The 13864-nt window shown below is 40.6% G+C and overlaps 1 protein-coding gene across 1 annotated transcript in view; it reads right to left on the bottom strand.

The window, feature by feature from the left end:
* Positions 1 to 3423: 3423 nt before the first annotated feature.
* The window catches only part of matn1 (matrilin 1), a 29430-nt gene continuing 18989 nt past the window's right edge, over positions 3424 to 13864 (bottom strand). The window contains exons 2-11 of the mRNA XM_034161246.1: positions 9854 to 10163; positions 7605 to 7789; positions 7343 to 7507; positions 7031 to 7253; positions 5976 to 6098; positions 5674 to 5846; positions 4475 to 4706; positions 4238 to 4390; positions 4074 to 4154; positions 3424 to 3960 (exon numbers count right to left, since the gene is read on the bottom strand). Of these exons, the coding sequence (XP_034017137.1) occupies positions 3911 to 3960; positions 4074 to 4154; positions 4238 to 4390; positions 4475 to 4706; positions 5674 to 5846; positions 5976 to 6098; positions 7031 to 7253; positions 7343 to 7507; positions 7605 to 7789; positions 9854 to 9941 (1473 nt within the window). The 5' untranslated portion in view covers positions 9942 to 10163 and the 3' untranslated portion in view covers positions 3424 to 3910. The remainder of the gene's footprint in view (positions 3961 to 4073; positions 4155 to 4237; positions 4391 to 4474; positions 4707 to 5673; positions 5847 to 5975; positions 6099 to 7030; positions 7254 to 7342; positions 7508 to 7604; positions 7790 to 9853; positions 10164 to 13864) is intronic.

The following is a 13864-nucleotide window of genomic DNA, read 5'->3' as shown; positions in this document are numbered from 1 at the left end:
TGCTCTATGGCAAGATGCATTATCATCTTGAAAAATGATTTCATCATCCCCAAACATCCTTTCAATTGTCCAAAATATCAACATAAACTTGTGCATTTATTGATGATGTAATGACAGCCATCTCCCCAGTGCCTTTACCTGACATGCAGCCCCATATCATCAATGACTGTGGAAATTTACATGCTCTCTTCAGGCAGTCATCTTTATAAATCTCATTGGAACGGCACCAAACAAAAGTTCCAGCATCATCACCTTGCCCAATGCAGATTCGAGATTCATCACTGAATATGACTTTCATCCAGTCATCCACAGTCCACAGTTGCTTTTCTTTAGCCCATTGTAACCTTGTTTTTTTCTGTTTAGGTGTTAATGATGCCTTTCGTTTAGCTTTTCTGTATGTAAATCCCATTTCCTGTAGGTGGTTTCTTACAGTTCGGTCACAGACGTTGACTCCAGTTTCCTCCCATTCGTTCCTCATTTGTTTTGTTGTATATTTTTCGATTTTTGAGACATATTGCTTTAAGTTTTCTGTCTTGACGCTTTGATGTCTTCCTTGGTCTACCAGTATGTTTGCCTTTAACAATCTTCCCATGTTTTTGTATTTGGTCCAGAGTTTAGACACAGCTGACTGTGAACAACCAACATCTTTTGCAACATTGCGTGATGATTTACCCTCTTTTAAGAGATTGATCACCCTCTCCTTTGTTTCAATTGACATCTCTCGTGTTGGAGCCATGATTCATGTCAGTCCACTTGGTGCAACAGCTCTCCAAGGTGTGTTCACTCCTTTTTAGATGCAGACTAACGAGCAGATCTGATATGATGCAGGTGTTAGTTTTGGGGATGAAAATTTACAGGGTGATTCCATAATTTTTTCCTCAGAATTGAGTGATTCCATATTTTTTTCCTCTGCTTGGTCTAAAAAAGTAACCGTTACTGACTGCCACAATTTTTTTTTCTTGATTTCTTATAGTGTTTCTTAAAGCCAGAAAGTTGCCATTTGAAATGACTTTAGTTTTGTGTCATGTCTGTGATCTGCTTTTTTTCTACAAAATTAAACAACTGAATGAACATCCTCCGAGGCCGGTGATTCCATAATTTTTGCCAGGGGTTGTATTTAATAATTTTGAAGAAATCTTTATAATCATCTGTTTTTTTAGTGTCTGGGGCACAGGGAATCAAAAATTTTAAAATCAATTTTAAACACCTGTAAATTACAGTTGGGGAGACATAAATAGCACAGTCTTATAAACAATAACTTGCTGTATTAAATCCACAATAGAATGACCTAAACCTATGCATAATGTGTTTATGCTGCCACAAAACAACATTTCTGATCCACTGTGCCCCGGCTTCCCCTACTTTGATGTTGAGTGTTTCGCAATAAGACACTTCATAATGACTTCCACTTCTAACTAATGCGTGTTAAGAAGTTTAACATGGAAGCTATAAAATGTCAGCAGTCTGATCTTTGTTCCCAAATACCACTGACAAAATATCAAATGTTATTTATTTGGCATATTTATTTATTTCTAGTTTTAAAAATGGGCTTGTACCGTAAAAATGCAAATCAGTGATAAAAATAAATCTATGACATTGTAACTCATTAAATTAAAAGAGCATATAATAAGGATGAGATCAGATTTAAGATTCAACTCCCCCAATTGGGGCAAATGTTGTATTTCAATTGGTGCTTAAATCAATTTATATTCTGGTCATTTTTTTTTTTTTTTTTTTATTTCTGGTCCTTTTGTAAACTATTATGATTATATATGTGATATTTGACGGTGTTGTAACTGTCTCTCAACAGCCAGAATGATGTCTCAAAGTATAATTTGTGTGTTGGTAGTTTAAACAAACAAACAAACAAAAAATGTTATGGTCATTAATTAAGACTTCCCAAAGGGAGGATTTTAATGTTGAATAGACAAAAAAAAAATGGTTATGGTGAAAATATGTTAAAAACTGGTTTAAAATTTAGTTTATTTTCAAATTGTACAGCATTGGGGTGAGGGTATCTTGACTAATATATAATGTATATATGTATATATCAGAATATCTAATTCATATATGTAATATTATTGTTAGATTTCCAAAGTCAGTCTGGCTCAGTGGCTGAAGCTTCATCTCTTGAACACCAGAGGGCACAGCCGCCCCAAATTGTGAGAATAAATGAAATAGATTTGACTGTGTTGGTGTTTGGTCTCTGAAGTAAAGGTCAAACAGGGTCGACGTCCATTGGATTCTATGACTTGTGACATGTGTTAATATGATAACAAAGTATGACAGATGGTGAAAATTATTCCTTTTTAGAACCCTATTAACCCACACAATGATTTGCATCACTTCTTACCAAAATTGGAGCATTAACTTTTGACCCCTGTACAAACTGAAACTGACCTTTGTCACCATTTTTGTTATTTTTACCCCGTAACTCCAGAACGTTCAGTAATATATAGTCCAAACTATACCTTCTTTGAATCATTATGATCAGATAAATAACGTGGTATAGTTTTCAAGATGACTGGAGCAGTTAATATTTTTAACTCTGTATAATCATTCATTGACCCCGACCTGGCTACAGCTGCCACCCTGGGATTGCTGTATTACATTTTTTGTGTAGGCCATGGTACACTGAGGCTGGATTCTAAGTGTTGTTTTGTCACCGTAAGTAGTACCGAAAACTTGCTTGTCCCATGGACTATATATGTATCCTTTTGAGGAAGGACAGCGTTTCTGCATTTTGACAATACCACAAAAAACAGAAACTACCAAAAGAGAAATACAAGTACTTAATTTACTCATATTTAGACTCAGTCTGGGTAAATTTTCAGACTGTTTTCAACAGTGGGTGTAGACGTTTTTTAAACGTCTTTTCAACATAAAAATACTCACTGGGTTCTAAGCGATTTGTGCAATGAAATCATGTTGCGCTAAAAAAAAATCTTTATCTGTTGTGTTAATGTAGAACAGTTTAACATGTTTATCATATTAATTGTACCATATTTACTGTACACTGTATGTACACCTGTACTCTTTCTGAATAATCCTTATTCTGGAAAATATATCAACAAAAGTATGACCTTGTTTTCAGATGTGTGTATCATCTTTAATTTACCCGTGAATGTAAATTATATACCTTTGCATTATAAGCCTTCAGATAGAAATCAGAGAGTGACGAGGAAAGATGACAGTAACAAATAAAATATAACGCAATGCTAAAATACCCTTGGCCGTATGAGCATAAAAATAAGAAACAGAATGTGATGTTTTGACCTCTGAAAATAGGTCAAGGTTAGCCATCTTTGAACTTGTCCAAGGTCTGTGTCCCAAGAATGGTCACTGTGAATTTGGAGACCCTGGCAGTAATAGGATTGGAGTTATGCACAGACAGATGGATGGACGGACGGACACAAAGTCTTCGCAATACCTGATGGCCATATTTTGGCCCTGGGTTAACAAGTGAGGGCAACGTGTGGCTTCTTTTAACACAGCAGGATAGAAGCCCTGTTGAGTTTGGGAAGATTCTCAATATACACCTTGGCAGGAACAAAGAAAACCCCTTTAAGCGTTCCGTCACCATTTCCCTATGAGGGAAGACTTTTATTAACAAACACACAGGCTCTGGCTATGGAGGATGACCTTCGGAGCGCACACACAAACAGGCGTTGGTCCCCATGGTAACCGGCTCCTTGTGTCCCAGGAGACCAAGGGTGGAGGAGGTAAGGCTGACAGAGGAGGGGACTGATGTGGTTTTAGGGTTTTGGAGAGCTCAGGCTGCAAGCAGAGGTCAGGGTTCACACGCATGGGGCTTCCTCTTCAGTATTTTACAGTAAGTAAAATTGTGTGTATGTGTGTGTATATGTGCGGTTGGGTGAACATATAGATGGTGAGAGTGGGATGTGAGCTTTCAGACAATTTTGTTCTCCAGCAAAGCGATCCTCTTCGACATACTCTCTAGTAAGCACTTTGTCAAGGACAGCAACAATGAGGCAGAACATGTGATAAAAACATTCATAAAACGCCCGCCCCCAACTCATATTTACACTGTTCCTCTTCCCTTAAAAGGATATATTTCTTTGTTAATGCTTGTATGGCGTCCTGTACTTTCTTTTGGAACTTTACGAGGGAATCACATTCACAGGGGTCGTCCTCTGTAGGAACAGAAGGCACAGGTTCAGTTTTGCATATTCCAGCATTATTATATAATAACGTAGCATGTAATGATAATTATGACCTTGACAAAGGTTAATCTGCAGCTTCTTGGCAATCTGATTCATAGTCTTGAAGTCGGCAGTGTAGAAATAATGCTCCCCAATTGGCTCAGAGGCAATTTCTTTCAGCTCGTCCTCCACTGCATTGCCCACGCCGACGGCATACATCTTAAAACCTAGTACACACACACACACACGGCTTTTAAAGTCAGCATTTTTCTGAAGACATCACACTCAGGCATTGACGCCAGCCTGCTCACCGTTTGCCTTGGCCTTCTTCGCAGCATCTCCGATGTAATCCTGGCTGCGTCCATCAGTGAAGACAATACCCACTTTGGTGACTCCAGGCCGGGCGCCTTGGCTATGGCTGAAGCTGTTGTCAGTCAGGTAGCGGAGAGCCTGTCCGGTCATGGTGCCCCTCTCCATGTACGCCATCTTCTTCACGGCATCCTTCAAGTCTTTCTTGTTGTTGTAGCGGCCCAGGGGGAACTCCTGGAAGAGGAGAGTTTGGTGTCAGATCAGCCAATCAATAGGCTAACAAGCAAAGCTAACATTTTCATTTAGATTAGCATTTCAACTTTAAACACCATTAGCAAACTAATTAGCTTCTGCTAAATTGTGTTCCACTAATTTGAAGTCAGCTAACATTTTTTTATGAAGTTTCATGGTAAAAAAAAATGGCTATAAAGTCATACATGTTTGTTCCTATGGAGTTTATACAATAAACCAATAAGAAATACTGACACATCATGCAAATGTAACAAGCATCAGCTCGAGGAAACGCGGGTGCAAGCGGTCAGTCCAGCGTAAATCCATTACATTATTAAAATAATTTTCCAAGTGTATTTTTAGTTGTTAATATTTCTTATTCATTTAATGGTGTCTGTACTGTAAATAAAACATAAACTCCAGTTTAATTTCATTTTTTCATTGTACATGTTGATTATCATCTGGCCTTGACATGCTAGCCTAAACCTTTTTGGGAACCTCTATGTTTACAGTACAACAATTACATTTCAGCTCTTTAGGTCAAACAAACCAAAGCTAAATTCATAGAATGAAAATCAGCTGTTAAATGTTTTAGTAGTTTATCGGTTTAGCGTTCAGTTAGTGGACTAGCGGCTAACGACGCTAACTTTTAGATTCACTGTGCCCACCACAGGTCACGGGTGAGTCAAGTAAAGACAGAAGGTGCTAATGGACAAAACACAATAAACCTTTGGGGTGCTGAGATGTGCATGTTTTTTCTTTCTGGTTAAAAAAAAAAACAACTTTGCATTGTATTGTATTTTTTTTACTGCACTATTGTGTCAGTATTATATTGTTTGCATTAAAACGTGTATCAATGGGTGCATATGTAAAAAAAAGAAAAAAGAAAAAAAATTATTCTTGTCATTTGTTTGTTTGGTTCTAATAAAAATATTTGGTAAAAACAAAACAAAAAAAAAAACTAACAAACCTGTCTGACTAAGCTGGAGTACTGCACCAGGCCAACGTGAGCCTTACTCTCATCAACATCCAGTTTGTCGATGATCTGGTTGATCCACTTCTTGACAAGCTCAAAGTTCTCAGGACGTACGCTTTTTGAGCCGTCAATCAAGAACACCACATCTGTTGCCGAGTTGCTGCAGGCTGCAAATGACATATGTTGACCCTTTACAACGTAGTGTCAAAGCTTGGAGACATTTCTTCATCTCATTTTGATGCACGCCTGTACATTTTGACACATGCACACACACACACAATCACACAGACACTCACCACTGCAGCTGCGGCCATCATCCTTGAGGGTAAAGCCATCTTTGCAGGCACACTTGTATGATCCGGGGGTGCTGATGCATACCTGCTCACAGTCATGATCCCCAGTGGCACACAGGTCTGACACTGTGTGCACGTGTGTGTATGTGCATGAACATGCACACAGTGGAATGAATGTGGAGGCACACACAAACACGCAGGGGATTGGTTGGGGTTAGGAGGAGAGAGTGAAACTATGTCAGTTTGGAAATGAGAGAACCTGGCATGAACCTTTAAAGATCCATTGGGACCTGCTGATCATTTGTATCAAACACTTGAGGTGAGCAGATTTTGCTAAATAGGAGGACATGCAGGAGTTCAATGGATCCTTAAAATAAACACAGGTGGAAAAGACTGGAATAGCCTTAAAAAAAAATTAATTTGTTTTCAATCGTGATGTACAGGTTCCATCCAATAACAAGTCGATGCTGTGGACATGCAGCTCCGCCATTGGACAAAAACCTCCACAGAAGGATTTGCTGCTGCACAGCGAGTGTCAGCAGTCAAAACCACTGCAGAAGGGGAGTACCTAAGGGCATTGCTAATTAGAGAATTAAAGATTGTCGCTAATGATTTGGTAATTACAGAGAGATCAGTCTCGCCTCTCAATCATGTGACTGAAAAACAAGAGTAAATTTCATTCCAGTGGTTCTTCCTGCCCTGATGCCCTCGTGCATGCCTGCAAATATTTTAAAATGGTTAAATGATCAAATGAATAGTATTTTTCTGTGAAGAGCAGAGGACAAATGGGAGGGAGTAATAAACTGGAATGAATAGATGAAAACCCTGACACCTTACCATCAGCAGCTCTTCTTGAAGATGAAGGCGTGGACAATGAAGTAGACTCGCCCTCTTTCTCATCTCACCCTGTGCATTGCCTGGCAATAATTCTTTGTAATATATTTCCTCTATTATAACCACCTAGAAGTCATTTCTGTCTTCATCAGATTTTGTAGACAAGATTCAAAAACATCCTACTTTTGGATATCTAGCCTGGTATCCACTCTTCATTCTCTTACCACAAAAGGCCTCCTGGAATTTCTTGGTGAGCTTCTCAATTACGCTGTAACTCTCCACGTAGTCCACGTGGTCGTCCAGGGGGTCGCTTGCCATCTGCTTCAAGGTGCTCATGTCCACACGTCCCACGCCAATGGCAAATATCTCAATGCCAGCATCCCTTGCACGTTGAGCCACATCTTTTACGTTGTCCTGAGGGCGCCCATCTGTCACAATAATGGCAACCTGTAGAGGATCAGGTCCAAAATTAGATGTAATGAACAGTGGAATGTGGTGAGAGAAAGCACGTGCAACTGCGTGTAAGTGTATCTGGCCTTGCTGATATCAGGAGATTTGGCACGAGCACCCTCGCCCTCACTGAAGGCCACATTGAGAGCAAACTGGATAGCCAACCCCGTCATTGTTCCAGTGGAAAGAGGCTCAATCTTTGTCACAGCCTTTACAAGTCCGGCTTTGGTGCGGTGTGTCTTCAAAGACACCTAGAGGTTAAGTAAAAAACAGTCAGCTGGGACCTGCCAACTGAGGTAACTTGACAATTAAAACCATTGTTGAGATGGAGAAGTCTGCTTAGTGTACCTCATTCTTGACACGGCTAGCGTAGTTGACAACTCCCACACGGGTAGCATTGGGTCCAACATCGAGCCCCTCAATAACCTTTGCCAGAAAGACCTTTACTTGCTCAAACTCTGAGGGCCGAACACTTCGGCTGCTGTCAATGATGAACACAAGATCTGTGGGACGGGTCTTGCACAAGCCTGCCGCTACATGTGGAGAGAGACAAAGGAGCTGATTATATGATCATACAGTACATGTGTTAAGCTGTTTGCTTAACAGGTGTATACCTGGGACTATCTCGATGGCCTCAGACTAGTAATTCATGATTCATACAGACCACGACCCATGGTTCGGCATGCAAGTGAACTGCAGATTAATTGCAAAATCTATGTGATAGTGTGACATAGAGATTTATTGTTATGGTGACTTGTTTTTCCATCCATCCATCCATCCATCCATCCATCCATCCATCCATCCATCCATCCATCCATCCATCCATCCATCCATTTTCTTCCGCTTTATCCGGAGTCGGGTCGCGGGGGCAGCAGCTCAAGCAAAGTCGCCCAGACCTCCCGATCCACACACACCTCCCCCAGCTACTCCGGGGGAACCCCAAGGCGTTCCCAAGCCAGCCGAGAGATATAGTCCCTCCAACGTGTCCTGGGTCTTCCCCGGGGCCTCCTCCCAATGGGACGTGCCCGGAACACCTCTCCAGCGAGGCGTCCAGGAGGCATCCGGACTTGTTTTTTAAAGTAATAATTGTGCAAATTTCTATGCAGAGTTGCAATGATTTCAGACTGTGAGCAAGGTTACACTTTTGTGCCTTCAAGTGAAAGTAGCCTGATAAAAACAATCAGCCTCTGCTGAATCGTGCTGCGCTCAAGGCAGTGCGGGCTTGATGCACCTCTGGGTCCAAACACAGAAAGAATCACTTCAAAATATCAGGAGTTGGGGAAGAAGTGTCTGCAGCCCTGCGCTGCATGAGCCCACTGAATTTGAAGTAACAAACTAAGATCTACTTTGTTCTATTTCTTTCTCTTCTTTTTTGTTATTAATGTTTATGATTTTGGCAAAGGCTATTTTTTTAAATTCACTAGTATTATTCACATTGCAATAAAGCATTTTAACATGTGAAAGCAGTCATCCAATCCAAACCGTGTATTTTGCGATCTGTTACACCCCTACCCTGGACTCCAAAAGACAATCATAAAATAATCAGGGAAAGTTGGTGAAGGAGGGTATGTAATATATATATATATATGCGCACTGGATGCATCGAAGCAAGGCAGGTGGAGAGGGTGTACGAGAGATTAAAAATGACCAGAAAGCCAAGGACGAATTAAACTCCCAGCTCCTTAAACGCATGAAATTCTGCTTCCCAAATGTATTTTAAAAATACATAGCACATATTACTGGTGAAGAAGCTTTCCATGTTATTTTGGATTACCCAGGACTTTGTAATGTGGTCAAAGAGAGAAAAATTATTTTGTGAGAGTTATATTAGAGAAAAGAAAATGAATCCAGCAGGGGGAGGATGGCAGGATTCAAACCATTCGTGAATTTATTTGCTTAAGTTCAGACTCACTATAACTTCAACTGTCTGTGAAACACAAATCTCCCTTCTCGCCCTTCACCCTCTCGTTCTGTGCGTTCTTCCCTCTTAACGACTTCACCAAACACATAAACACAGCATCCTGAAGCATCCATGCAGTTTTGAAGGGATATGAACTCAGCACCAATACAAAAAAAGCACACATTTGTAATACTAATTTACTAGAATTATTAAAATCAAAACATGATTCTACTATGGAATTACATTATTTTAAGTTTTACAAATTGCATCATTAAGCCAAGTCCACTTAATTCAATTAAGGCTAAGAACTTGACCTTTTTCCAAAATGCAGTATTTTAACTGTCTTTTGTGTATTCTATTTTCTTTTCTTGTCCATTCTATGATGCAAAGTTGAGCTTGCAGTGCAGATCATGGATAAATGAGACTCCACTGGTAATTGATAACAACTGCACGATTCAAAGTTGAACCGGTTGTCTACCTGGGTGATCACCATCCAGGACTTTACGCAGTTCTGTGGTGGTGGAAGCAGCAACGCCAGGCACCATGCTCCCAGACAAGCACTCTCCATTTACAAATAGATCAGTTCACCTTCACATCCCCTCCATCTCATTTACCTGTTATTTTTCTTAAATGGGGATATTTATGAATTATTTTAAGATTGGCCTCATCAGTAAAGTTTTGGGGTCATCATTCTTACCCATGGCAGCAGCTGTGCGGAGGTCCATGTTGGCTTGAGCACCTATCAGACCAAGCAGTAGAAGGAACAACGGTGGTGTAGGCGTCATGGTGACAGCGACAGAAAGGTGATGACTTAGCGTAAGAGGTCCGAGTGCGTCCGCAGACGGTGGTGCTATAGAATGAGAAGCCAAAAAGGGAACAGAGCAGGGCGAGGGAAGTTTCAGGTGAGGAGACAGCCACAAAGTGAGACTGACTCTCTCTGAGCTCCAGATTATCAATGCAAGTGCTTCACACACTCAGTTTACACACACACCCCCACACACACACCTCTATAGCGCCTGTGTGTATGTGGGTACAACGGGGGAAATACCTGCACTGGGAGGACCTGAAGCCGTGGGCAGGGAAAGACAAACACACCTTGATACAGGCAGGATGGGCAAGTGTGTGTGTTGGTCCGAGTAGTAAGAATTTGTGTTGTGTGCATACACTACGTGTATGTGGCCGGGGGTACAGGAGCGGCTGGGGTTTGGTGAAGAGTACATGCCAATGCAGCAGCCCCAAGTTGGATTTGGACGAAGCTCAAATAAACACCAACATGAATTCCTCTTTTCTTCCCGCGTTCCCTCGTATAGCAAACACACATTTATGGTGCAGAAGTTGAGGAGAGCCACCGTACACAGAACGGCAGTGTTCCTGCGTCTGTGCATAAATGTCCGTAGGGTGCCTAATTTCATAGGTTCATTACTCAGGAATTAGACAGATCCATTTACCATTTTTACACCTCTGATGTTTCTGTCATTCTTCAAACTGACCATAAAAATCCCAAATTCTGACTTCAGTCCAACCAAAACGTCCTCTTTTTCACTTCCCTTCCCGCCTGTTTTTCCGTTGTGCTTGTCTTTGCCGTCCGGTAGCAGCGGGCCCCAGAGGTGTAAACGCAAGAGGAAAAGCACTTTCATCAATAAACTCACATCATTCTTCTCTTTATAGCACCCACAAACGCACCAAACAGAGACCCCTCTTTCCCTTTTCCACGCACACACTCCGGCCTACATTCCTCTACACCCTCTTGCTTTCATGCACACACACAACCCGAACAAGCCGCGATTGAGGGGGTCGTCTAGGAGGAGCAGAGGAGGCCATACCGTACGTTTGCACACACATTTCCTACTGAACACGGTGCAGAATCAACAGTGTGTGTGCGTGTTACAGGATGGGTGAAGCAGAGATGAAAGATTGTTGTTGTACTACGGGTCATCTCTGAATGGAATTAACAGAAGACACGATGCACAAATATTCATCGTTCAGCACAGCAGGCCGGACACAAACATGAACAGGTAGCTAGCTAGCTGGAGGAGTTTTACCTTCATGAACTCTGTAAAATACTCTCATTGATGAGCCACATTTTGGCATTCATCTCTTAACTGTTTGTCACACAGACATTAATAATTTTATTTCAGTCAATCAGAAGAGTCCATTTTGGAGACTGCTAGCTAACATCTACAAACCTAGCATGATGTTTGATGAGCTAGCAATTCAAAGATCTGTAGGTGATAAAAAAAAAGCAGATTTTTTTGTATATCTTCTCATGAAGGAGAACATTTACTGGGCTTTTTTGTGACCAGTATATTGAAAGTGATGTTTGACAGCAATGGATAAAGAATAAACCTATATCACCTACTTGTCATGAGTCACGTTTTAGCTCTGGTTTTGCTTTGCTGTTCTGTCACATTTTATAAGTTACTCTGAGTTGTTTTGTGTCAAATGAACCATTACTTAGGGTCCGTATCACTTGCAATGTGAAAGAACATCAGCTATGACATTTGGGTCATGTGGTACACCTCTCTGGGCATGATCCAGCATGCAGGTACCACAGTGTTGCGGACCCCAAGTCAATTCTAGGAGGATGCACTGGTGTGCTTCATGGCATCCACGACATCACAGAACTGCCTTGGGTCCTGAATGCCAAACACCCAGGCAGACAACTGGTCCAATCCTACATCTCGAAAATAATCTATCTACTGCAGCCAGGTAAAACCTGGGTGCCCCCTTGACCTCCAGCCACTGGAGTCTTCAACACTCAGGCACCTTTGTGGTGGTTCATGCATAGAGAAACATGCAACATGGGAAACATGTCAAAGCTGATGCCCCCTCAGCAAATGGAAAAGTTAAAGGGGACACCTGTACGTTTCACCTGGCTGCAGCAGGTAGATGGCTCCTTTCGGGAGATAGAAATGGACCAGTGGCCTACCTGGGTGGTTGTCAACCAGCACATAATGCAGTTCCATCATGTGGTAGATGCAGTGATGGATGGCACCAGGGCATGCTCCCAGACTAGATCAAACCTATATGGCAGTGTTTTCATTGGGTTAAGTAGCACACATCAAATTTTTATATATTTATTTGCTTCGTATCAGAGCCCCGCAATTCTATACACGTTAATTCTATTATTTGTAGATAGAGACACAGCAGTACGAAAAATGAACTGTCTACACCTTGGAATATGCTCAAACACCAGCTACAACACTTATTCAGCCTACAATGTAAAGTGCTGTGCAAAAATTTTAGGGACCATGAAATTTGTGTGTACATATTATTTATTCATCACTGTGGTAACTGAAAATCAAAGCTGAAATGTCCAAAACATTACTTTTCCAACAAAAATCAATCAAAATTTGCTTTCCTCTTCAAAGAAATATATTCAAATAATCAGTTATTCACAACTGTCCTTAAAAAAAAATAATAAATAAATAAATAAATAAAAACCCCTGCAAAACATACTGCCTGGTACATTACAACACGGGGAGTAGCTAATGGTCTAATCACTTGGTGACAAAATAATCATAAAATTCAACACAACCTAGTTTTCTTATTTAAAAAAAAAAACACTGCAGGAGCACACCAAAAGGAAATTCTGTATTTTTTAAACTAATGTATAAATATTATATATTTAGTAGCTATTATTTTTTTTAAAAAGTGTTAAACTTTTGCACAGTACTGTACAATAACATTATCTATGTCCAGAAGTTTTTTTCCCCCAACATGAACATAAAGTGTTTTCCTACAGTCACCATTCACTATTGCAATTTACACTCACAAATCAGTGCACTCAACGTAACACAACCAGAAAGCTAGCATTTCACTCTTATTTTCTATCTTTGCTCTATAAAATCAAAATACATCAGAAAGGCAAACAACGATCTAATATTAAGACCAAACATGTTTTCTTATTTACTGAAAAGGGAAAAGTTCCTGTAAGTTTCTTCTGGTGTGCCGGTAGGAAAAACCACATCAGGAACCTCCATCCTGAGTACATTCATCACAATAGTACTGCCAAAACCAAAGAGTAAATGGAAACAAGTGCAAAACCAATAAATCTCTCCATCTCACCCACACTGCACACCAAGGGGTATTTTTTAGTGAGTATATTTACTGTAAATGTGGTTTTAAAGGACTTTTTCATTTCTGTACCAAACCAAATCCCCATTTTGCTTTTATAAACATATTTGAAATGACAAATCTTTATATTTTTAAAAGCTGTTCTCTCTCTTCTGCCTATCCCAACTCAAGTCTTAACCGGATCCTTTCTAAATAAATTAAAAGTCATTTCAATCAGCAAAGCAAATGTAGCTGCAAACTGTTGCAGCTTTGTTGCACAAGTAGGATTACCTTCATCAAGCATTTCAATAAACTGTCAGCTTCTATCAATAAACACTATACCCCAACTGTATCCAAGAGGTGTGAGGTTTCTTTTAACATAATTCTGTCTCTGAGCACACATAGTGTCGCTGGATTTGGAAAGACTGCGAGGATTTTGAGTTTGACCACATCCATAAATATTGGAACAAGTTCCCATTCTTCAAATCTCAGAATACTGAACAAATATTGACACTCTGGGACAGAGTTGGACTGAAGCATCTCGTACCTGTGCTCACACACGTGCTTGCGTTTGCACAGAAGTACGCTGCATGTACACGCTCATGCCCTCCAGCTATGCTGTGAGTGCTCTCTGTTCACACTGGGGAAGTTA

This window comes from Thalassophryne amazonica, chromosome 20, assembly GCF_902500255.1.
Source record: "Thalassophryne amazonica chromosome 20, fThaAma1.1, whole genome shotgun sequence".
In the NCBI taxonomy this organism is placed as follows: domain Eukaryota; kingdom Metazoa; phylum Chordata; class Actinopteri; order Batrachoidiformes; family Batrachoididae; genus Thalassophryne; species Thalassophryne amazonica.
The sequence above is the reverse complement of the archived record's forward strand: the minus strand, read 5'-3'. Positions and strand labels throughout refer to the sequence as shown.